This window comes from Callorhinchus milii, unplaced genomic scaffold (genome assembly GCF_018977255.1).
Source record: "Callorhinchus milii isolate IMCB2004 unplaced genomic scaffold, IMCB_Cmil_1.0 Scaffold2, whole genome shotgun sequence".
Taxonomy (NCBI): domain Eukaryota; kingdom Metazoa; phylum Chordata; class Chondrichthyes; order Chimaeriformes; family Callorhinchidae; genus Callorhinchus; species Callorhinchus milii.
In genome coordinates this window covers 3,531,504-3,553,833 of record NW_024704743.1, presented here as the reverse complement: position 1 = coordinate 3,553,833, position 22,330 = coordinate 3,531,504, and the positions used below count along the sequence as shown (strand labels likewise).

At 41.9% G+C, this 22,330-nt stretch overlaps 1 protein-coding gene across 3 annotated transcripts; it reads left to right on the top strand.

Annotated features, from left to right (window-relative positions):
• The first annotated feature begins 1,587 nt into the window (after window positions 1-1,587).
• Window positions 1,588-21,910, top strand: LOC103183621 (thioredoxin domain-containing protein 6). Of its 3 annotated transcripts, none has more exons than XM_007901210.2 (17): window positions 1,588-1,778; window positions 3,038-3,074; window positions 3,466-3,523; window positions 4,299-4,402; window positions 4,485-4,556; window positions 4,638-4,754; window positions 5,451-5,526; window positions 7,413-7,486; window positions 8,800-8,892; window positions 9,944-10,092; window positions 10,619-10,740; window positions 12,134-12,281; window positions 13,052-13,159; window positions 14,153-14,304; window positions 16,210-16,354; window positions 18,745-18,983; window positions 20,207-21,910. In XM_007901210.2, the coding sequence occupies exons 2-17, from the start codon at window positions 3,042-3,044 to the stop codon at window positions 21,388-21,390; spliced, it is 2,874 nt and encodes a 957-aa protein (XP_007899401.2). In that variant the 5' UTR covers window positions 1,588-1,778; window positions 3,038-3,041; the 3' UTR covers window positions 21,391-21,910. The 3 variants fall into 3 exon arrangements, with proteins under 3 accessions (XP_007899401.2, XP_042188064.1, XP_042188066.1); XM_042332130.1 differs by lacking the exon at window positions 1,588-1,778 and adding an exon at window positions 1,806-1,846; XM_042332132.1 differs by lacking the exons at window positions 1,588-1,778; window positions 3,038-3,074; window positions 3,466-3,523; ... (2 more) ...; window positions 4,638-4,754; window positions 5,451-5,526 and adding an exon at window positions 5,967-6,030.
• The last annotated feature ends 420 nt before the right edge of the window (window positions 21,911-22,330 follow it).

The following is a 22,330-nucleotide window of genomic DNA, read 5'->3' as shown; positions in this document are numbered from 1 at the left end:
GCCATCAGGGCATTTTATATTTCCAATACGATCAAAGACATTTTCTGTTTTGGCATGAAATCTTCCTTCTTCTTCACAGCAACAGAACCATAGAACGTTACAGTTCGGGAAGCAATTTTGTCTATCATGGCTGTGTTATAATAATAATCCTTGCATTTGATATAGCGCTTTTCACGTCGGGAGGACGTCCCAAAGCGCTTCACAGAACACACTGTAAAGTGAATTGACTGTATATTTGTGGGCGAACGCGGCAGCCAATTGCGCACAGCAATGTCCCACACACAGTCGGCTGTGTTGGCTCTACAAAAGATATTATCCATTTAGTCGCATTCTCCAGACCATAACGCTTCAGAGAATATACTCTGAAGTGGAATGACTGTGCATTTGTGGGTGAATGTAATTGCCAATTTGAGCAAAGATAGATATCTTTAAAAAAAAGAAAAGAATTTGGGGAAAATAAACACACAGGTAAATTCGACAAAATAGATTGCTCTTTGAAAGAGACACAATGGCCTTCTTCTGAGCTGTAAAATGGGAAGAGAGTGAAAACAAACCTTTGAGGGGAGAAATGGCTGAGATCATGGAATCGTAGAATTACACAGCACAGAAGGAGGCCATTCGGCCCATCGTGTGTCTGTGCCGGCTCTTTGGAAAGACCTATCCAATCCAATCCCACTCCCCCGCGCTCTCCCCACACCCCCGCAAACCTGTCCTCCCCAAATAATTATCTACTCTTTTAAAAGTCGTTATCGCATCGGCTTCCGCCGCCCTTTCAGGCAATGCATTCCCGATCCGAACAACTCGCTGCGTGAAAAACATTCTCCTCGTCTCCCCTCTGTTCCTTTTAACGACTATTTTAAATCGGTGCCCGCGGGTTACCGACCCACCGGCCAGACGGTCAGCGAAATTCCAATCAAACGCCATTATTTTTAAATAAGCAGTTTGCCTTTAGCTTTTTTTTCATCTCAATAGTTTTGAGCTATTCATCCTCGGTGGGGGTGGGGTGGGGGGTGGGGGGTGGGGGGGGTGCCTCCATAGATAGGAATTTGAAGATATGCTCTCTCATCTTTTCTCTCCCACAACCTCTCCCCCCCACCAACTGTCAGCTCACCCCCCCCACCCCCCACACCACCTCCCCCCCCACCCCCCCACCAACTCTCCCACAACCTCTCCCCCCCACCTTCCCCACCTCTCCCACAACCTCTCCCCCCCCCACCTTCCCCACCTCTCCCCACAACCTCTCCCCCCCCACCCCCCCACCTCTCCCCACAACCTCTCCCCCCCCCACCACCTCTCCCCCCCCACCTTCCCCCACCTCTCCCCACCACCTCTCCCCCCCCACCTTCCCCACTCTCCCCACAATCTCTCCCTCCCCACAACCTCTCCCCCGCCACAATCTCTCCCCCCCCCACAACCTCTCCCCCCCCACAACCTCTCCCCCCCCCACAACCTCTCCCCCCCACCACTGGAGACTGGAGCTACAGGTGAGAAGATGGCAGGAGAATGAATGGCTTTTCTTCTTTTCCTTCCTCCTTCCTCACTCTTTAAATTAAACATTTCCCGTCGCTCGCTGCACAGTCAGGGGCCCCTGCTTTACGGATCCTTGGGAGCTCCTTGGGATGCAATAAGGAGGCTTCCTCCAGCCCCTTCGCTAAGTCCGTGATCAAGCCGTGAAGTGGATTTGTGGCAAACCTGGGAAGCAGCTGCAGGGCAGGAGGACTCCGGCCTACGTTGACCGGCTGCTGAGCATCTAAGAGACAGAGTCAACTTCACATCAGGTACCTCTGTTTGCCAAAGGCCCTAACACCAGGACCTGGATATAAACAGCTGGTGCTGAGTAAGCCTGGTAAGCGGCATTGGATTTGCACCTCGAGAACATCAAGGTGACTGGCACGTCACCATCTGTCCTGTAAAGGTCCTCCGCAACACTGAAGGCAGATGCCCTCCAAATAGCTAATGAGGAAACTCTTGAGACTTGGGGTAACATCTGCTGGAAGGCATAGATAACCTGGAGTTCAGATTTGTAAACCTATGCTTGTATATCCAGAGCTTGGAATCCATCTTGATTGTTTGCAGAGAGGCAAGCAGCTCCCAAGGAGTTCCTGGTACCCACCATCCACCTAGTGAGGGCTCAAACCTGCACTTGTCAGATGTCAAATGACCAACTAGTGACTGTCCTCCTTGGTGGGGAGGTAAGCAGGGTCTGCTTGCAGCTGAACTGCCTCCAAGGTGACTTGTTTGGCAACTGAATGTCGGAATCAACCCAGCCTTCTGTGGCGGTCTCGGTAGCCCGGTTCCTGAGCCAGGCAGGTCCACGGTACTCCAGGACACTGCTGAAAGCTTGGCAGACAGTGCTATCAATGGCAAGTTATGCGGATTTAGCTGGTTAGACTCCAACAGTTACTCCAATGCACATTCTAGGGTCCCAAGCCTTGGCTCTTGCCAACCTGCGCCTAATATTTACCAGAATTAGGTAAGCGGGATGCGTCCCTCCAGGGAGAGAGTGTGATTCCATTCCAACAATCGATCGCTGTAATTTCCATATGTAGGAATTCTCAGTTTGGTTTGGATACTCTTAGGGATGGTGATGAGTGTCCGCATATTTCAGCCTCTCTGCCCCCAACATCTGGAATTCCATCCAATCACTCCGCCTCACCACCTCCTTAGCCTCCTTCAAGTCCCGCCTCAAGACCCTCCTCTTCGACCGTACCATCGGCCAACCCCCTTCCTCTCCCCTCCCTTCTCCCCCCCTGACCCCAGCTTGGGTCTGAAATGCTGTACACTGTCCAGCGCCTTGGGACGTCCTCCCGACGTGAAAGGCGCTATACAAATGTAATCTTCTTGTTGTTGCATTGTATTGGAATGTCAGTCGAGATTTTGAGTTTGAAATCCCGAAGTTAAGCTTGAACCTACAATTTTCTAACTCAGAGGAATTACATCAGCTGAACCAGGCTGGCATTGAGGTGGAACAATACATATTCATATAGTTCAAGAGCTACATAGAATTTAATGTGTTTTTTTTCAATATTTGTTTCAGAAAAATGGCTGGCAAGAGAAGGGAAATTCAAGTTCAGGTATGAAGCAGTTCATCCAATTCAAAGATATGAGTTTTTGAAATCTTAATAACTGATGCATTTTGTGGAGTCCTGTAGCGTATTTGTTGGAGAACTCACCTCAAAAAACGAAAAGTTTTGATTCCCAGGTTTGATTCCCAGGCAGGGCGAAACCTTAGGCAAGTTTCCCTTCGAAAAAATTAATAATAATAATAATTCGGTCAACCAATTCACAACTGTCTGTGGAAATACTGCTGTGCACGATTGGCTGCCGCATTCACCCACAAAATGTAGTCAATTCACTTTACAATGATTTTACACTTTACACTTTACTGTGAACCGCTTTGAGATGTCTCAACGACATGATAAGGTGCTATATCAAATGTAAGGATTATTATTTTTTGCTTTTCAGTTACCAATAACTGATGAAGAAGAGTGGGAGGCAATGTTAGCAACAAAAGGTGTATCAGGTGTGCTGACTTAAATTTTACTATCCGCTTTAAGTCAATAAATGCAGCAGGCTGTATCCCATTCATTTCTTTATATTATAATTAGTTTTTATCTAAATTGCTTTATTATTTAAGAATTCTACAGTGGATGGTTGCATGTTTTTACAATCGTTTATCAACGATAAATCTTAAAGGAATCTTAAGGAGCTAAATAATGGTCGTATGCACCCAACCTGTTCATGAGAGCCAATTAGGATTTTTACAATTATATCAATTTACAACAATTTTCATTTGTATAGTGCCCCTCATACAGAGTAGTGTCCCAAAATGTATTCACACCAACAAAAAGCCACAAATTGGCTAGTATTTCACTAACTGCAGTTGAAGGCTGCAATTTCACTTCAGCATTGACAGTGGTATCTCTACTCCAGAACACTACTCTGTGTGTTGAGGGGATCTGCCTCCAGTTTCTGCCACGTGATAAATAATACATCAATCACAAATTTAATTTGATTATGAACGTAGACAGTCTAGACCAGTGGTGACCAAACTTTATGGTTGGCCAACAAAATGAATTTTCTTGATTGAATATTTCTTGATTTCTGTCATAAAACTAAAAACACACTAATAATCGAACAAGGACTTACCTTAACTCGTGCAAATGTTCAGGGGCGCTTCAGGTGTGCCACAGGTTGGCCGCCTCTGGCAGCCAAGATGATGATCTTGTTCAGGTGGTGGTTAGATCCAGACAATTTGTTCTATTAATTAATACAGCTATTGTGCATATTTATTTTAGTTTTGGATGTTTATCAAGGCTGGTGTGGACCATGTAAAGCAATTGTGAGTCTGTTCAAAAGACTGAAATTGGATATAGGAGATGAGCTTTTGCATTTTTATACAGTGAGTACTTGTCAATTTAATTTTTTAACTAAAAATATTTAACACAAATATTGCTGGATCTGACTGTTTTGTTGTTTCATAGGTAGAAGCTAGCCGCCTACCCTTGTTAAAGGGGTTTGAAGGCAAATGTGAACCTGTCTTCTTATTTGTAATGGTGAGTTGAAAGTATTGAAGCTGACTTAATTGAGAATTAGGATTTACAACCTTTTTAAATCCCATCTCTTCTGTTTGCCAGGGTGGTAAGATTGTGGATTCTGTGAAAGGGGTGAATCCACCGCTTCTTAACAAACAAATCCTGGAGATGGTGGAGGAAGAAAGGAGGTTCTATGAAGAAGGAGCTCAAAGAAAGAGAGTGAGTACATTTTGTTACCGCCTGGCTTTATACTGAAAAAGCATTTTGAATTTTAAAGTGGTATCAGTTGAATAAGCTTCACCTTTGCCTAGTGAGGTATCACAATGGAAATTCAACATGAAAAATTTAAGAATAGAGTTCAAAGAACCAATGCTGGAAAACGGCAGCTTAAATGGCTTAAATGGTCAGATAATGTGCTTTGGGAGGTAAAGTGCATCACAGACCTCAGTTTTCTCCTGCAACCCATCAGACTATCCCTAAGACTAACTGAATCTGTACGTGTCCTTGGCATCAGGTTCAATCCCAGGATGTCCTTCCAACGCTTCATCCGTTCTCTTATCATGACCGCTTTCCTCCACTTCTGTCTCATTGCCAGCCTCCGACTGTATCTCAGATCAATGCAGGAGAGACCCTCATCTACATTTTCGTCACCTCCCGCCTCGATTATTCCATTGCCCTCTATTGCTCCACTATCCACAAAATCCAACTACGCAGGAACTCCATCTCCCATATACACACCCCCTCTAAACTCTGATTTAACTTACCTCTCCATCCTGCTTATTCCCCACTCCACTACTTGCTGACCAATTCAACCCAATAAGATTAACATCAGAATTTTCTCTAACACATAAATCATTGATAGATTTTAAATACTGTATATTTAAGAATTATACCATATGTTTGTTTTTAAATTAGATTGAAATAGTTGAACTATATGATATAGGAGACGAGATAGAAAATTTTATGGAAGGCGTAATATCTAAGCAAGTTGGTGAGTAATCCTACAGTATACGTTACAATATAATTTGTGATATGTTTTACCGTAACAGTACCAATTCTTGCGAGCAGAATGCATATTCCATGTGAATTAGGAGTTTAGTGGGAGCCAGTTCAGCTTCAAGGAGACCCCATTTACCTCCCCACCCCCAAGGGGCATAGTAATTAGTTGGACGTCCGACATCTGAAAAGCGCAAGTTTGAGCCCTCACTAGGTGGATGGGAGGTAACAGGAACTCCCTGCTATCTTGGTACACTGTCCGGCGCCTTGGGACGTCCGCCCGACGTGAAAGGCACTAGACAACACAGCTCAGCATGAAATGCGTGAGAGCATTGCCACGATCTGCCTGTCTGCAGCTCAGGCACACGCCCCTTCCCATTGAACAATGGTTCTACCAGTTGGAAGTGTGGAGCAGTTATTGCTTGCCTCTCTGCAGGCCAAACAAGGTGGATTCCAGGCGCTTGATGTACGAACGTGCGTTCACGAACTCGGACTCCAGGTAATGCCTTCCAGCAGCTGTCGCCACAAGCCTCTAGAGTTTCCCCATCAACTATCTGGGGACATCTGCCTTCAGTAAGGCGGGAAGACCTTTACAAGACCACATCTAGGCTTGCCCATTCCAAAGCCCTGCTCACTAGACTCCCCAACTCTTCCCTACACAGACTTCACAGACCATCCACACTTCCCACGCAGCCCATATCCTTTCCTGCACCAGGCTCTGCGAGCTTACAAATCTCATCCTCACTCAGTTCCACTCAATTGAATTCAAGATCCGCATCCTTGCATTCGAATCCCTCCATGACCTACTGCAACCCTACCGACCCAGCCATTCAACGAACACCGACCTGCTTCATGTCCCCCGTCAATCCACCCTGACATCGGTGGTGATCTTTGGCTCTTGTCAACCTACACCTAATACACTCTTCAATTAGATAAGCAGGAAGAGGCGACCATCAGAGGCTACAGTGCACATTGCATTTGAACTGTGGGAATGTCCATGTGTAGGTGGAATGCATGGAACTCTGTCTTTCTGGTTTGATGCTCTTAAGCACGGTGATGAGTTTCGGCGTGTGCCAAACACCCCCAAAAATCCTATATTTGTTATAGCTGTACAGAGTTATATCATTCAGAACTCTGCAGTCATTCAGAACTCTGCAGCTCGTGTACTGTCCCGCACCAAGCTTCGGGAACACATCACTCCCACCCTCGCTCGCCTCCACTGGCTCCCCATCCCCCAGAGGATCGAATTCAAGATCCTCACCCTCACCTACAAGGCCATTCACGGCCTCGCTCCCTCCTACCTCTCCGACCTACCTACCTACCCGCCCGTACCCTCCGTTCCTCTCTGCTCCACATCCCCCGCCCCAACCGCCCTACCATCGGAGGCCGGGCCTTCAGCCTCTCAGCCCCCAGGCTCTGGAACTCTATCCCCAGTGCCTTCGCCGCCTCCTCCCTTTCCTCCTTCAAGGCCGGTCTCAAGACCTTTCTCTTTGACCGAGCCTTCAGCTCCCCTCTCGACTCTCTACCCCCTCCTCGCTCCCTCCCTTCCCTCACCCTGACCATTTCCCCCCCTGCTCGGGTCCTGACCCAACTGTACAGCGCCCTGGGATGTCCTCCCGACATGAAAGGCGCTCAATAAATGGAATCTTGATGTTGTTGTTGTTATATTTTGACATTGTGAATATATTGTGAAATGTTTTACTGACCCTCCTCTTTGACTGTGCCATCGGCCACGCCCCTTCTCCTCCCCTGACCCCTGCTCGTGTCTGAAATGCTGCACACTGTCCAGCGCATTGGGACGTCCGCCTGACGCGAAAGGCGCTATACAAATTTAATCTTGTTATTATTGTTACTATAATAAAATCTTTATTATTTTACCAGAAAAGCTATTCACTATCGTGCTTATAAGACCTACTGCACTAACTGCCGGAAAAGACAACATGATCAAAGAACGTGTAAGTCATCCCTAATTCCGTTTATAAAGCACCAAATATTGCAAATACAAAACCATATAAATTTATGCACAGAAGAAAGTAATTTGGCCCATCATGTTTGTGTCTGGATCCCTCAAGAGCAATACTTTCAATTGCATTTACCTGCCCTTTCCCCATACCCCTGTAGCTGACTCTTCTTAAGGTTTTCCGGGGATAATGATCCTTCAAAAAAAATAATAGTTATTCGGTCACTCAAACCACGACTGTTTGTGGGACTGCTGTGTGCAATTGGCTGATGCGTTTCGCCCACAAATATACAGTCAATTCATTTTACAGTATATTCTGTGAAGAGTTTTGAGACGTCTAGAAGACGTGAAAAGCGCTATATCAAATGCAAGGACTATTATTATTTTTCTAGTTCCCTTTTAAAGGCATTCCATATTCAAATTACTATATGCGTGAACAGTTTCCCCTAACTACTTCCCTCCCCTTACTAACTATCTTAAATTAATGACCTCTTCATTGACTAATATTTTACTACCCAATATATACTGTACTGTACTTCTCCTTATCCTTACTCCCAAAATATATTCACTTTTATTCACATTAAATTTCATTTGCCATTATTCTGACCAATCAATTAATCTGACTATGTCCTCCAGAAGTTGCTTACAATCTTCCTCACTGTTAGCTATAGTATCTATTTTTGTGTCATCTGCAAACTAGAAATTGTGCTGCTTATACCCGAATCCAGTTCATTTATTTAAATGGGGATAAGCAGTGGTTCTAACACGGACTCCTGGGGGACACCATGATTTACGTCTTTCCATTGCGAATGTGGAGTCCTGCAGCTTAGCGGTTAGAGCACTCGTCTTGTACGCGAGGGGACCTGGGTTCGATTCTCAGGTAGGACTTACTCCTATTTACCTAGCAGTAAGTAGGAATCCAGTTGTTAGCCGATTGGCAGATCGCTTTTCCGGGGGTAATAATCCCTTCAAAAGAATAGTAATAAAAAATAATAATAATAAATTGGTCATTCAATTCACAACTGTTTGTGCGCAATTCACTGTCGTGTTTCGCCCACAAAATATACAGTCAATTCACTTTATAGTACATGCTATGAAGTGCTTTGAGACATCTCGAAGATGTGATAAGGTGCTATAGCAAATGCAAGGATTATTATTAAGTCCCTCTAGTCCCACCCTCTGTATCCTATCTTTTAATCAACTTTCTTTCCATGCTGCTGCCTTTCCATTAATACTATGCACCCTATGTTTTTTAACAGACCTAATTTTCAGCTATAATTACTAATTGGCTTCTTGTGTTTCCTCAAGATTAAAGAAACAGGGTACCTAATTGTGGCTGAAGAAGTGAAAATACTTTCTTTATCTGATGCTAAAGAACTGTATGATTTCAAAAAGGATCAAGTAAGTACTGCCTTTAAAAGAAATGCATTTAAAAGAAGCTAGATAGACATACACGAGAGAAGGAATATATCAATAACTTTTAATATTTAAATAGCACCCTTTATGCAGGGTGGTGACTCGGTTTGTTCTGATTCAGCCTGGCCTCTAGAACCAAGAGCGTTGTGGATTCAAACCCCACATCGGGATTTAAACTCACGTAGTCTAAAATGACACTCAATGCCATGTTGTAAGTGCTATCCTTCGGATCAGACATTAAGCTAAGGCCCTGACTGCCTGTTCAGGTGGGCATTAAAGATCCCATGGCACAACTTGAAAAGAGAAGGTTGTTTCTCCCTGGCCAGCAATCCTCCAAACAAAATTAGTCATTCGAGAAGGGAACATATCGATTTGATAGTGGGAACTCATTTTAACGCTTATAACTTATTATTATCAGGACTTCCAAGAGTCCTATGACAAAATAATTCATGAGACTGCTTCACAAAAAAAATGTGAGTAAAATAAATATTTTCAAAGGTAAGATCTGGCCTTGCAGTGATGATCTCCAATATTGGTCAGATGTGATAAGAGTCAATAAATACGCCGAACAAAATGCTTTAGAAAGAACATTTATAACTGGTAGATACAACAACAACAAATTACATTTGTATAGCGCCTTTCGCATTGGGAGTATGTTCCAATGTGCTGGACAGTCAGGGATTTGGACCCCAGCAGGGTGTTGGGATCAGAAACTAAATGAGAGTGAGGGAGTAAACCCAGGACAGTACTTTCTCATGCACAAAGCCAGGAGGACAAGAGGCCACAAGTTGTGAAGGCCAAATTTAGTACTGATACCAGAAGGGATTTTTTTTTGCACTGAGGGTAATGAATAGTTGAAACAAGGAAGCGTAGTAGAGATTAGAATGCTAAACTCAGTTTGTTTTTATATTGACAGTAGGGTGGGTTTTCTGGAAGAATGAGCGTAAATGGTTACAGATGTGCCCACTCATCCACATCTCCCTTGTGGTTCTTTGTGAAGTCTGATTCTCACTATAAATTAAATTATTTTCACCAGACTCACTTTAGCGAATTTATTGAAATGATGACGAGTGATCCTTGTGATGCGCTATTATTATCTGAAGGAGGTGAAACAGTGGAAAAGTTCAACAAGGAAGATTTTTATCACGAGGATATTGAAATTGCCAAAACAGATGAAGAAGACAGGTATAAAACACTTTTACAATTCTTAACTATTGATCAATGTTATTGTGCAACTATCTACCTTGTTAATAATAATAACCCTTGCATTTGATATAGCACCTTATTAAGTCTTCGAGACGTCTCAAAGAGCTTCACAGAATACACTATAAAGTGAGTTGACTGTATATTTTGTGGGTGAAACGCGGCAACCAATGGCTCTCAGCAGTGTCCCGCAAACATTTGGGGATATAATGACCAAATTCATATTTTTTTGAAGGAATAGTTCCTTAACATGTCATTGAGATGTCTCAAAGCGCATCGCAGGATTTACTGTAAAGTGGATTGACTGTATATTTTGTGGTCAAAATTAGGAAGCAAAGAAGAACCATGAGGAGAATATAGCAAAAAATGCCTATTATACAGTATTTATCTTGCCTTTTGTATTTCGCAGTGGAGGACACTATTGCATTTAAAACTTTCCAATCTAAAAATATTTCAAGAATATAAATTCTTCCATTTTAATTCCATATTTTTAAATCTTTTTTTTTAGTGACATCAGGGAACTAGCCTACAGACTATTCGCTTTCTTTTTCCCTACTGTTTATGAAAGTGTAAAGAAAACTGAAAAGACACTAGCCATCCTCAGACCAAAACTTGTTGAAGAGAATAAAGGTACAAGACTGGATTTTTACCCATTCTCTGTGAATTTCAGTAGAATTGTTTAAATTTTGAAATATTTCTTATCTTCAACTGGAAAATTAATTTTTGTATTTATGATGTAGTCACTCATTCTCCTTATTCCCCATACTATATAATTGGGTACATTATCCAAAGTAAACAGAAATATTGGCATTGCCGGTAATAAACATAAACAGTTGTACTAAAAAGTCAGGAAAGATCCAACATCAAATTAGGCTGCGAAGAGAAAATAGTTACAAACAAGAAAAGAGAAAACCGAACCACAAAAAGTATTTGTATACCACTTTTATACTGCATTAAAAGTTGCAGTGTGGACTTTGTTTCCAAAATGCTGCAAGCAGACCAGATTTGTATTACTTAATCACATTAATGAAATTGGGGTAAGATAGAAACTTATAAATGAGTCACAAGCTCATGCATATAGTACTTTGCAATGGTCTTCTACTGTTGATGCGATTTGCTATGATTGAAAATAGCTGCCACAGCAGTTGGGTTGGTTTCAATCACTGTTTTATGGAATGGTTCTTTATACTAGACCACTTGTTTGGTTTACAGTCCTAATAGCTAACTTTCTTTTTAATGATGACTTAACACAAGTTTTTAATGGTACACCGAATGAATATCAGCCCTTTTCTATTTGAGACTACAAATGGGCAGGTTGGGTTTCAGCAGCATTTGTTGTGAGGTTTGGTTGGAGGCGGCGATGTGGCGGAGGTGGAGGAATGTGGTCCTGGTCAGGGACCGGATATGAGGAAAGAAGGACACCTAGGGATCAAACCAAACACCTAGGTTGTTCACAGGTTCATGGTGGGTTTGAGGGATAGGCTGGGAGTTTAGAGGTCGGAGCCCCATTATTTATTCTCTGTGTAAAGAAATACTTCCTGGAGTCTGTTCTGACATTCTCCTTCACAGCCCTGAACCTGTGCCTTCTCATCCTGTTGCTTTGGAGTGCCTGAAAGTAGTGTTCTGGATCTCAATCCCATTTAGAATTGTACCTACCTCTACACTTCTTAAACATCTCATTCCAAGGCTGAAAAGCCAGCGCTAACTTACTTACGCAGTCATTTCTCACTGTTCACCCCTCCAACACTTTAATTCATCCCTGTGATTCCAGTGCCTTGGGACGTCCTCCTGATGTGAAAGGTGCCATATAAAAGTAATTTGTTGTTGTTTTTACATTGCTTCTCAAGTATAGGCAACCACTTTCCTCTGAACATTTCTTACATCTCTCTGATCTTTCTATTTGTGTATCTTGATTTATAGATCATATACACAATACCTGCATAAATAATTAGTAGACTTACAAGCATATAGTGCAGCTTATCCTTATGTAGCTGTCCTCTTCTCTTTTCTTTTTTTTCTTTAGATGCTGTTCTGGATGAGATTCAGAAGGCAGGATTTACCATAGCATTCCAAAAACAATTGCAACTTACAGAATACCAAATAACAAAATTTTATAGGTTATCAAATCAGCATACTGAGATGCCTTCAGGATTCATAGAATACATGGCAAGGTAATTACTTTTTATTATAAAATGATATAGCTGCTGAAGAGTATTTCACAGTATCTATGCAACACCATAATTTTGTCATACACAGGAAGCCTAATCAGTGGCTCAAAGCTCCTCTTGGGATAATGGGGAGAATCGGAAAATTCCATTCACCAAATGCACTGCAGGGTTACTTTCCAATTACGTTGATGTAAAAAGCAAACCATCATATAAGCAAATAAGAGTCTGTTCTTCCTTCTTTCACCAAAAGAAATAATAAGGAATTTGCTTCATTTCCAGCATAGCGTCGTCCAACAGGCAGCCTGTGAGCCGCATCCGGCCCAGAGGGTGATTTTATCCAGCCCAAGACCATTTCCAACATTCCAACTTCTGTAGCAGCCGTATTATTTCCACTCCCCATGCTGCTTCCTCCCAACCGACAGCTCCTGCACTACCATAGGAAGACGGGGAGGGAGGCAGCGGGTTAGAATGTCGGAAATGGTCTCGGGCCGGATGCAGCCAAAAAGTTCGACCACCCTGCTCTATAGGGTAGGATCTTAAATCAAGAACGAAATGTAGCTTAAAGAAATGTCTATGCTTTTGATATTCAGAGGACTTTTATTTTTATGGAAAAGTTCATGAAAATGGTCACTAAGCTCTGTAAAATGCTGAAAGTAAATTGACCTCATTTTTTTTGCTTCATTATATGTAAGTAATTTCTACTAATTTATGATGGTTAACAAGTTGTTCATTGAAGCGAGTATAATTGTTTTGATAATTTGCTTATGTTACAGTGGTCCATTACTGGCATTAGCTCTGGTTCGAGAAAATGCTATCCAGCATTGGAGAAACCTAATGGGAAATTACGACATTGAGATAGCACAAGAACATAATCCTACAAGGTGAATTTGTGTTCAGATGATTGATCATTTAGTGATTGATCCTTTTGACTGCATATAGCTTATCAGTTTTTTCAATGCGTATGCTAATTTTTGATCAATTTTTGAAATTGGAGTAGTGTTTCTGGTCTTGAACTGTATCTTATTTTACTGTAAAGTAGTGATCAAATAGATTTGTACTCCTGGACAAATGAATAAACCTTGTGTAAAGATGGAGTGGATCAGCCATTTATTGAGTGACAAGATTACAAGGGAAGAAAATAATGTTTACCGCCTCCCCAGTTAGTAATCTTAAATGGAGGTTCAACCTTCCTTGTATTGTACCGTTATCGATGCTTCTCTGATTGTTTATTAAGAAATTATGTGAATCAGATATTTCCAAAGTAAGATTTAGTTTTAAAGGTGGTGAAGTTTTGATTTTGACACTGCTTTTAGTTTTTTTTAATGTCTGTAAAGACAATAGATGGGAAATCTCTGGCATCTTATCACAACATTGAGACATCTCAAAGCACTATTCCCCCAAAAAGCAACAGAGGAGAGGTAGATTTATAGGCAGGATTTAAAGTGATATACAATGGGGATGAAAAGGAGGAGTAGAGGGAGGACATTCAGTGGTTGGGGGTGTGGTTGCCTAAGGTTCGATCACTGATAGTGGAGTAGAACAATGATCTGTGAATCACTTTGTTACACCCAGTGAGCTAGTCTGTACCTACAGCTCTATCCACTACACCTTCAGGGCATCTCAAAGACATCTCAAAGCACTTCACAGGATATACTGTAAAGTGGATCGTGTAATTTGTGAACAAATGCGGAAGCTAGTTTGTGCACAACAATATCCCAATAGCAGCCATGGAGTTAGCTAAATAACACAATACTAAGTAACACTGACAAGTATGCAACTATTTTGTATAAAACCTGGAGTTGCATATATGTTCAAACAGTATTATTTTTCTATGAACTTGATAATATTGTGTATACTATTGTTGCCTGGTTTAGCTTACGAGCAAGATATGTATGTCCGGATATTCCATTCAACCAGATACACGGTAGTGAAAGCTCTGAAATTGCAATGAAGGAACTACGTTATTTCTTCCCTGTTGAGCACACTCTAATAGCAATCAAACCTGATGCTGTATTAGAATACAAAGGTAAGCAGTAAGTTACCTCAAGTTATTAGTTGAGATGAATTTAATTTGCCTTCAAATGCAGTCAATACACGTTACAGAAATGTGAAGCATTTTGAGACGTCTTTCCCTTTTTAAAAGGTGCTATAATCAAATGTAATATTATTAAAGAGATGAACTATATGCATCTAGATATACAAAGTACTCGTTATTGGTCCTGTTCAACTATTGACAAATTGACTGGCCTCATTGGTAGTTTTAGGACGCCAACGATAAGCTCAATATTTGACCAGAACACAGCTGCCTCTGCTCTCTGTGCTCAAGCAGAAGAGTGATCTTCCAGAAGAAAGATTCTTAAAAAGTAGAGCTGCAGCAATGGAGATTAGATCTCTGGCAGCATGGGAAATACATCAGATAACTCAGATGGAACCCAGATCCAGTGGGATACTTCCAAGATTGAGTGAAAGACACCTAATGTGAATATCCCTCCTCTCTCTTCCAAGTCATAACAGTTTGGTTTCCGAGTCCAAAGGAGGTAGTGATACACTTGTCCAGCATTTGATCCCTACACAGGGAGTCTTACTGAGTCCATTGTCTAAGAACATAGAATTTGCTGGACGAAAGAAGACCAAGGTCCATCCAGTTCACCTTCCACCATTCTGGCTGTTGCATGACATTTCATGACCTTTATATATTTCATACAGGATGGCATCTCACAGCTCTACACAGTCGTGGGGTTGGATGCCAAGCAAAGATCCAATTTGCTTTCTAAAACTCGTTTAGTTTCAAATATGGAATCTCCTTTCAGAACAAATCAAACAAATGTTATTCATGAAAATATTTGGGGGTGGGAGCTGGGTAGTATCTAATCTAATTCATAATTGACTTTCTACCATGAGCTCACCCCCAACTGCTTGATCCATCTTGGGCTAACTGTCACATTAAATAAAGGATTACATTTGTTGTGTGCCATTGGCTCAAGTTTAAAATTCATAATTGCTGATAAGATTCCTTTAATTGGGAAAGTCACAGATTTATAGAACTCGTACATTGCTGTACTTTATATCTTTTTAACAGAAAATTAGTACTTTTTTTTAATATTCTCCCCACTGGCAGATGCCTCTTTGCTGTCCAGCCTCCTCTAGCTGGAGTGCGGTTCCAGAGGCATCGGTACCCTGCACAAGCGAGCATTATTGATGTGTGAGCCTTGGCAGTGAGCGTTTGTAGAGCAACTGGCCATTGAGGGCATCACAGCCAAGCCTGATGTGTCTCCACCTGACTGCCATATGCGCACAACTAGTAAAGGGAGCTAGAAATGGACTAGGAGCAGGAACACTGGCTGGTTTTCCCTTCTTTCAGAAACCCAGGGCCAATTTAGCCTCTCCATGCTGAGACCAGCAAAATTAGCACAATTCAAAATAGATAAGCTCCTGGTCTGTTAGGTGCAGCTCTAGCCACAGCAGCACTGGGGCTGCCTCTGTACAGATGGTTATGTCCGTTTTGAAAAAAAACTGTGAAATAATCTAGGACGTTGCACTCTTTCCATCTTATCTGATCAAATCTCAGCACTCCGGGACTCTACCCCGCGCGAAGGACGTTGTATAAATGTAAGTTGTTGTTCTCAGGCACTGAAAGCAGCTTGACTTACAAACTATATGGTTAGTCAGCTTCACCGAAACTTTTGCAGTCTGCTGCCTTGACCAAATAAGTCGTGATAAGTCGCTATACCAAATGCATGAATTATTATTATTACATTGACAGAAAACCTAAAATTATCCATTGATACCTTGACATATAAAATATGTATTTTTTAGGAACACCATTTTATATTAAATATAAACACATCCTAGGTTTTGCAGTAGGTTTAGTGTGTATTTTCTGTATAATGCCTTACTTTATAAGATTTTTTTTTGTTTCTCCCATCTGCAGAAGAGATTATAGCCAAAATCCAGAAATCAGGCTTCATTATTTCTGCAATGAAATCAGTTGAGTTGACTCCTGAAATGGCAGCAGAATTCTATAAAGATCAGAAAGGAAAAGCACATTTCAAAGAACTGGTGAACTACATGTCTCGGTAATTAATTGATAATGGAAATAGCTAATATTTCCTGTGGGGTGATTTAATGCAACAATGTTGGGAGCAAACCCTATTTAATTTGTATAGTATGTTTGGGATGACTGTGCACTCATATGCAATAAACTGGATGGGACCTCCTAACCCCCTACCATCCTGCTCACTCCCTCCGCTCAGCGGGCTCCGGCCTGCTTCACGTGCCCCGCCTTGCTCGCTCCACTATGGTGGTCCTCCTGCCATTCTCCCCCCACCCTCCAGAAAGCTATCCTGCAGTCGCTTCGCCTCGCCCCTTCCCTTGCTTCCTTCACCCATCTCAAGAGCCGCCTCTTCGACCGGGCTTTCGATCCCCCTGCTTCCCTCCTCGCCCTCCACACTCCCTGACCCCAAAGCCCAGCTCGGGTCCAAACTTCTGTCTGTCCAGTGCCTTGGAACATCCAAAGTGAAACGCACTGTACAAATGTAATTCTGTTGTTGTTGTTGTTGGAGTCTTTCAAGGGGAAGAGATGTGCTGCCAGTATACATTGACATTGAAGGTATTTGAATGTTATTAATCAGTACCATGTTGTGCACCTTGTGGATGTTAAAGATCCCATGGCGTTATTCAAAAAGTGGAGGGAGTTTTTCACGGTCTCCTGGCCACCAGTCCACCAAATAAAATTGCTCATTCATGGCTGTTTGTGGGACATTGCTGCACATTTTGGCTGCCCTATTTGACTACAAGTACTATATTTTGCTTTGAAACTCAGATATAGAAGGTGTGGTGTCAAAATTTACAGATGACAGCAAACTGGGGAGGGGGGCATGATAAATAAAAGGCTATCAGATTGGGCAGGCAGATGCCAAATTAAATTTAACATAAGAAAATGTGAAACAATTCACTTTGCCAGAAAAAGATTAAAGAAGCCATCTATAGGTTAGATGGGTAGGAACGTAAGAGGAGTAGAGGAGAAGATAGATCTGGGAATTCAGATTCCACAAATTTCTAAAAAAAACACAAGCAGATAAGACCATAAAAGGCCAATTGGGTCTTGGCTTTATATCCAGAGCTAAAGAGTATAAAAGTGAAGAAGTAATGTTGAATTTGTACAAACCTTGGTTGGACCACCTTTGGAGAACTGTGTCCAATTCTCATTACCATACTATAAGAAGCATATAGCAACAACGGAAAGTATACAATGCTTTGGGACGTCCTCCTGACATGAAAGGCGTTCTATAAATGTAATTTTGTTGTTGTTGTTGTTTTTGTTGTTGTATGCAGAATAGGTATTGTAGGATGATACCTGGGGCTGTCTATCAGGATAGACTGGATAGAAAGGCCATTTTTGGCTAAAGAAACGTTTAAGAGAGGAACTAATAGACGTGTTTAAAATTATAAAATTACAAAATGATAATGTTAGTATAAGTAGACTGTTCCCTCTTGTTGGGGAGTTTGTAACCACAGAATACAGATTTAAGATAAGGAATCTAAAAGATACTTTGGGAAGAATGACTTCATGCAGAGGGTAATGAAAAGGTAGAAATCTACAGTACTGGCCAAAGTGGTGGTTGAAGCAGGATGTGCAGATGCATTTAATAGGAAGTTAGGTAATCCACATGAGGAAGAAGTGAATGAAGAATATGGTAGGAGTAAGGAGAAGTTGGAGGTACGTGTGGAATATAAACATCGGCACAGACTGGTTGGGCCGAATGGCCTGTTTCTGTGCTGTACTGTCTATGTAAATCTATGAGATGTCGTCCCTAGCGTGAAAGGAATGTTCCAAATGCAAGGATTAGTATTATTTTTATTTACTCTCCAGATATTCTGCAATAGAATTTCAACCTCTTGGAATTTTATTTCTTAATAGTTTGAGTAAGAAACTGTAAAAATTTACAATTCCATCTGAAACCAGTTGTTTTTCTTTGATCGGGGTACCACCACCCTTTCACCTGTGTTCTAAAAGTAATCCTAGTGCTCGAAATCTTAGTATTGGTCATAAATGAAATAAATGGTCATATCCTGACCCAACTGTCCAGCGCGTTGGGATGTCCTCCCGACGTGAAAGGCGCTCTAAAAATGAAATCTTGTTGTTGTTGTTGTTGTAGGTGAACAGAGGCTGTGGGGTAAGGAAACTTAACTAAGATTTCGCCCTGCCCAGGAATCGTACCAGGGTCTCTCGCTTGCAAGGCGAGCACTGTAACCAATACGCTACAGGACATTACTTTTGCATAATTTATTTGTATGTAGATGTCAGTCTGACTCATTTGGTAGCACTCTCACGTCTTGTAAATTTGTAAATCTTGTAAAGCTGAATGCAAAGGTAGATCTCAACTCAAAGTAAGAAGTGGGTAGTAATCATTTCAGTATACAGTATTTCCCTTTATTACTATTTTTTTTTCATTTATTTACACAGTGGTACATCGCTGATGATGATTCTAACCAAAGAAAATGCAGTCAGGGATTGGAGGGACCTGATGGGGCCTGCAGACCTTGAATTGGCAAAGAAGTCTTTTCCTAATTCTTTTCGAGCTCAGTTTGGTAAAAGCATTTTACAGAATGGACTCCATGGTTCATCCAGTATCCAACATGCTCGGCAACATATTCGCTTAATTTTTGGAGAAGCTGTACTTGATCAATTTGGAATTATCATAGGTAACTTTTAAAAAAAACTAGCAAGCTAATTCTAATATGTGCATTTCTAATTTTAAAAAAATCTAATACGGGTCTAACCTGTATGCGGATTATGTCCAATTGTACTTCTCTAATTCTACCTTTGATTCCTGGGCCATTGACCTTCTGACAAGCCTGCCTGTCAAATTTCAAGTCCTGGATGAGCCTAAACCTCCTTCACCTAAACATGAACAAGATGGAAGACATTCCCTTCATTTCCCACCAATGTTTTCTGACTTCTTCTTTCTCAATCACTTCAGCCTTCCTACTCTCTATCTCCAACTCATTGAATCAGTACAAAACCTTAATGTTCAGGCTAATCCTCAGCTGTCCTCCCCTCATATCTCTGAAGCAGACCGATCTACACCTTTGCCATATTGCATGCCTATGTCTCTATCTCATAACCAATACTGCCCAAAGTCTTATTCCTGCCTTTGTCAACTGCAGACTCAACTTCTCAAATGCCCTCCTCACCAGCCTCCCCAGCTCCAATATCTGCAAGCGACAAATTATCCAAAACTCCGCTGCTCGTATGCTTACCTGCACAAAACTTCACAGCCCCATTATTTCTGTCTTTCCTGCCCCCACTGGCTCCCTACATACAGCAAACCCAGACCTTCTGTACATCCCCTTTTCTCTCTGCCCTACCATTGGCAGCCAAAGCTTCTGCTCCCATTTCTGGACTGGAACTCCTTCTTTCAAACCCTCTGTCTTGCTGCTTATTTATTTAGCTGTTTACCTTGCTATATACCTTGCTTCAATCTAAAATCTACCTTTGTCTCTGTAAAGCAGTCTGAGACATTACTGTACGTGAAGAGCACTACATAAATGCAAGTTGTTGTAATATGCAATGATTTCTAACAGGATTCTTTAAGTAAATTTAGAATTTCTTCAAGTTGGCTCACAGGAATCCTGATCCTATGCAGTTAGTTCCTCCGAGTTAGTGAGACAAATGTGTGATGCGTTTAGATTTTCAATAAGAGACCTTACTTGGATTCCTTGATTGAGGAATCCCTTTAGAAATTATTGCATATTTGACTTCTGCACATAATTTACTTCCCAGTTTGGAGTAGATTCTTTTTTCTTCTTTGTCACTTTTTTCACATTTCCTTATTTCTCTAAACTCTTTCTGTATCATTGTATCATTGATTTGTGTATGTGAAAATGTGGTTTCTGTATTTAGTATTTTTTTCTCATCACTACAGACCTGTCTACAACCATGTCCACCACCGGCTTTCTGCACACGTCTCCTTCCACCCAAACTGTTGATTCTGCTTCCTCAAGCACAACTATTTTCATGCAAGAAATTGAAAGTAGTGAACCGACACAAATGGCCCTCATTGAAGAATCTGATGTTGAAGTTTCAGAGGTAGCTGAATCTTCTAAAGTTGTTCCTGCCACTATCGCCTCTGATTCCCAAGCTACAGATACTTCTACCAAAGTGCCCCATCCTGACTCTGCAGATCTACCTGTTTCTGTTAGTGAGCCTGGCTCCCAAGATGTAGAATCTCTCATCAGTGAACCCGTTTCTCAGGATATAGAATCTACCAGTGAGCCTGTTTCCCAAAGTATAGAATCTCCTATCAGTGAGCCTGTTTCTCAAGATGTAGAATCTTCTATTAGTGAGCCTGTTTCCCAAGATATGACGGTTCCTATTCGTGGCCCTGATGAATTAGCCTCGCCAGATGAATCTTCTGTTGATGGCTCTGTGCCGTCTGAATCCCCAGCTGTAGATGCCTCCATTCTTGGCCCAGATTCCAATATATTGGATGAATCTGCACCCATTACCAGCACTGATCTAGAATCCTCAGATGTAGTTCCTCCCGTTAGTACTCCTGTTTCTGCTGATGTGACTGCTCCTGTTAGTCCTGTGTCTACAGATTTGACTACTGCTAGCCCTGAGTCTGCAGCTGTGACTACTGCTAGCCCTGAGTCTGCAGCTGTGACTACTGCTAGCCCTGAGTCTGCAGCTGTCACTGCTGCTGCTAGCCCTGAGTCTGCAGCTGTCACTGCTGCTGCTAGCCCTGAATCCGCAGAAGTGACTGCTCCTGAGACCACAGAAGTGACTGCACCTGAAACCACAGAAGTGACTGCGCCTGAGACTGCAGAAATGACTGCTCCTGAGACCACAGAAGTGACTGAGCCTGAAACCACAGAAGTGACTGCACCTGAAACCACCGAAGTGACTGCGCCTGAGACTGCAGAAATGACTGAGCCTGAGACCACCGAAGTGACTGAGCCTGAGACCACAGAAGTGACTGCGCCTGAGACCACAGAAGTGGCTGCGCCTGAAACCACAGAAGTGGCTGCACCTGAGACCACAGAAGTGACTGCACCTGAGACTGCAGATGTGACCAATCCTGTTAATGGCGCTGATTCTGTTTCCTAAGATGTACCTTCTGCAGGCAGTGAGACTCATTCACCAAAGCACAGCATAATGTTTAATTACTGCTAACACTGCCTGAGATTGAAATTCCAAATATAGCTCCGTCTTTACTGACTTTAATTACTACTGCCATCATCCCCGATCCCAGCTTTTTGGCAGAGATATTGATCTTTGGTTGCGATTCCTGTTTGTAAACCTGCATCTTAAGACAAAGACACCATCAGCATCTAACCAAAATTCTTACTTCTCTGTTGTAGTATCTGACATCATTTATACTGGCTTTGATCCTTGGATTTGATCTCGGATCCAAGCTATTGCACTCTGAAAGAGATTCTGGTTATTGAAAATGCAGTCTTCACACAAAAATAGCTATTGAACCTGAATTAAATGTAGACAATAAAACTATTCCTAACACTACCACAAAATTGTGATTTATGTTATTGCAAATAAATTGGCCCCCTACAGAATAAATAATGTAGATCTCATTTGCAGATTAATTATTATAAATGTCCTCCTGACGTGAAAGGTGCTTTAAATTACAAAAAATGTAATTTGTTGTTGTTGAACAGTACATTATTTCAAATTATTCCATTTATATTACAACAATTTACATTTTTATAACGCCTTTCACATCAAGAAAACATCCCAATGCTGCTGACTGGCAGACTGAACCGGTGGCAGGGAAATGTGGATGGTATGGAGAGGGTGGAGAGGGCAAAGGTGATCAAAAGTGCAGTCCATAAGATAGATCTTAAGATCGACTTGAAAGGGAGAGAGGGGAAGAGCGGACTGACAATGGAGTGGAGTTCCAGAGAGAGGGAGCATAATGACAGGAGGATCCCAGAGGCCATGGAGGGACTTTAATGTGAGGATGAATATGATCTATTGGGAGATAAGCCATTGGAGTCGAAAGAGGATATGAATCATCGGCTCGTGGAGTGTT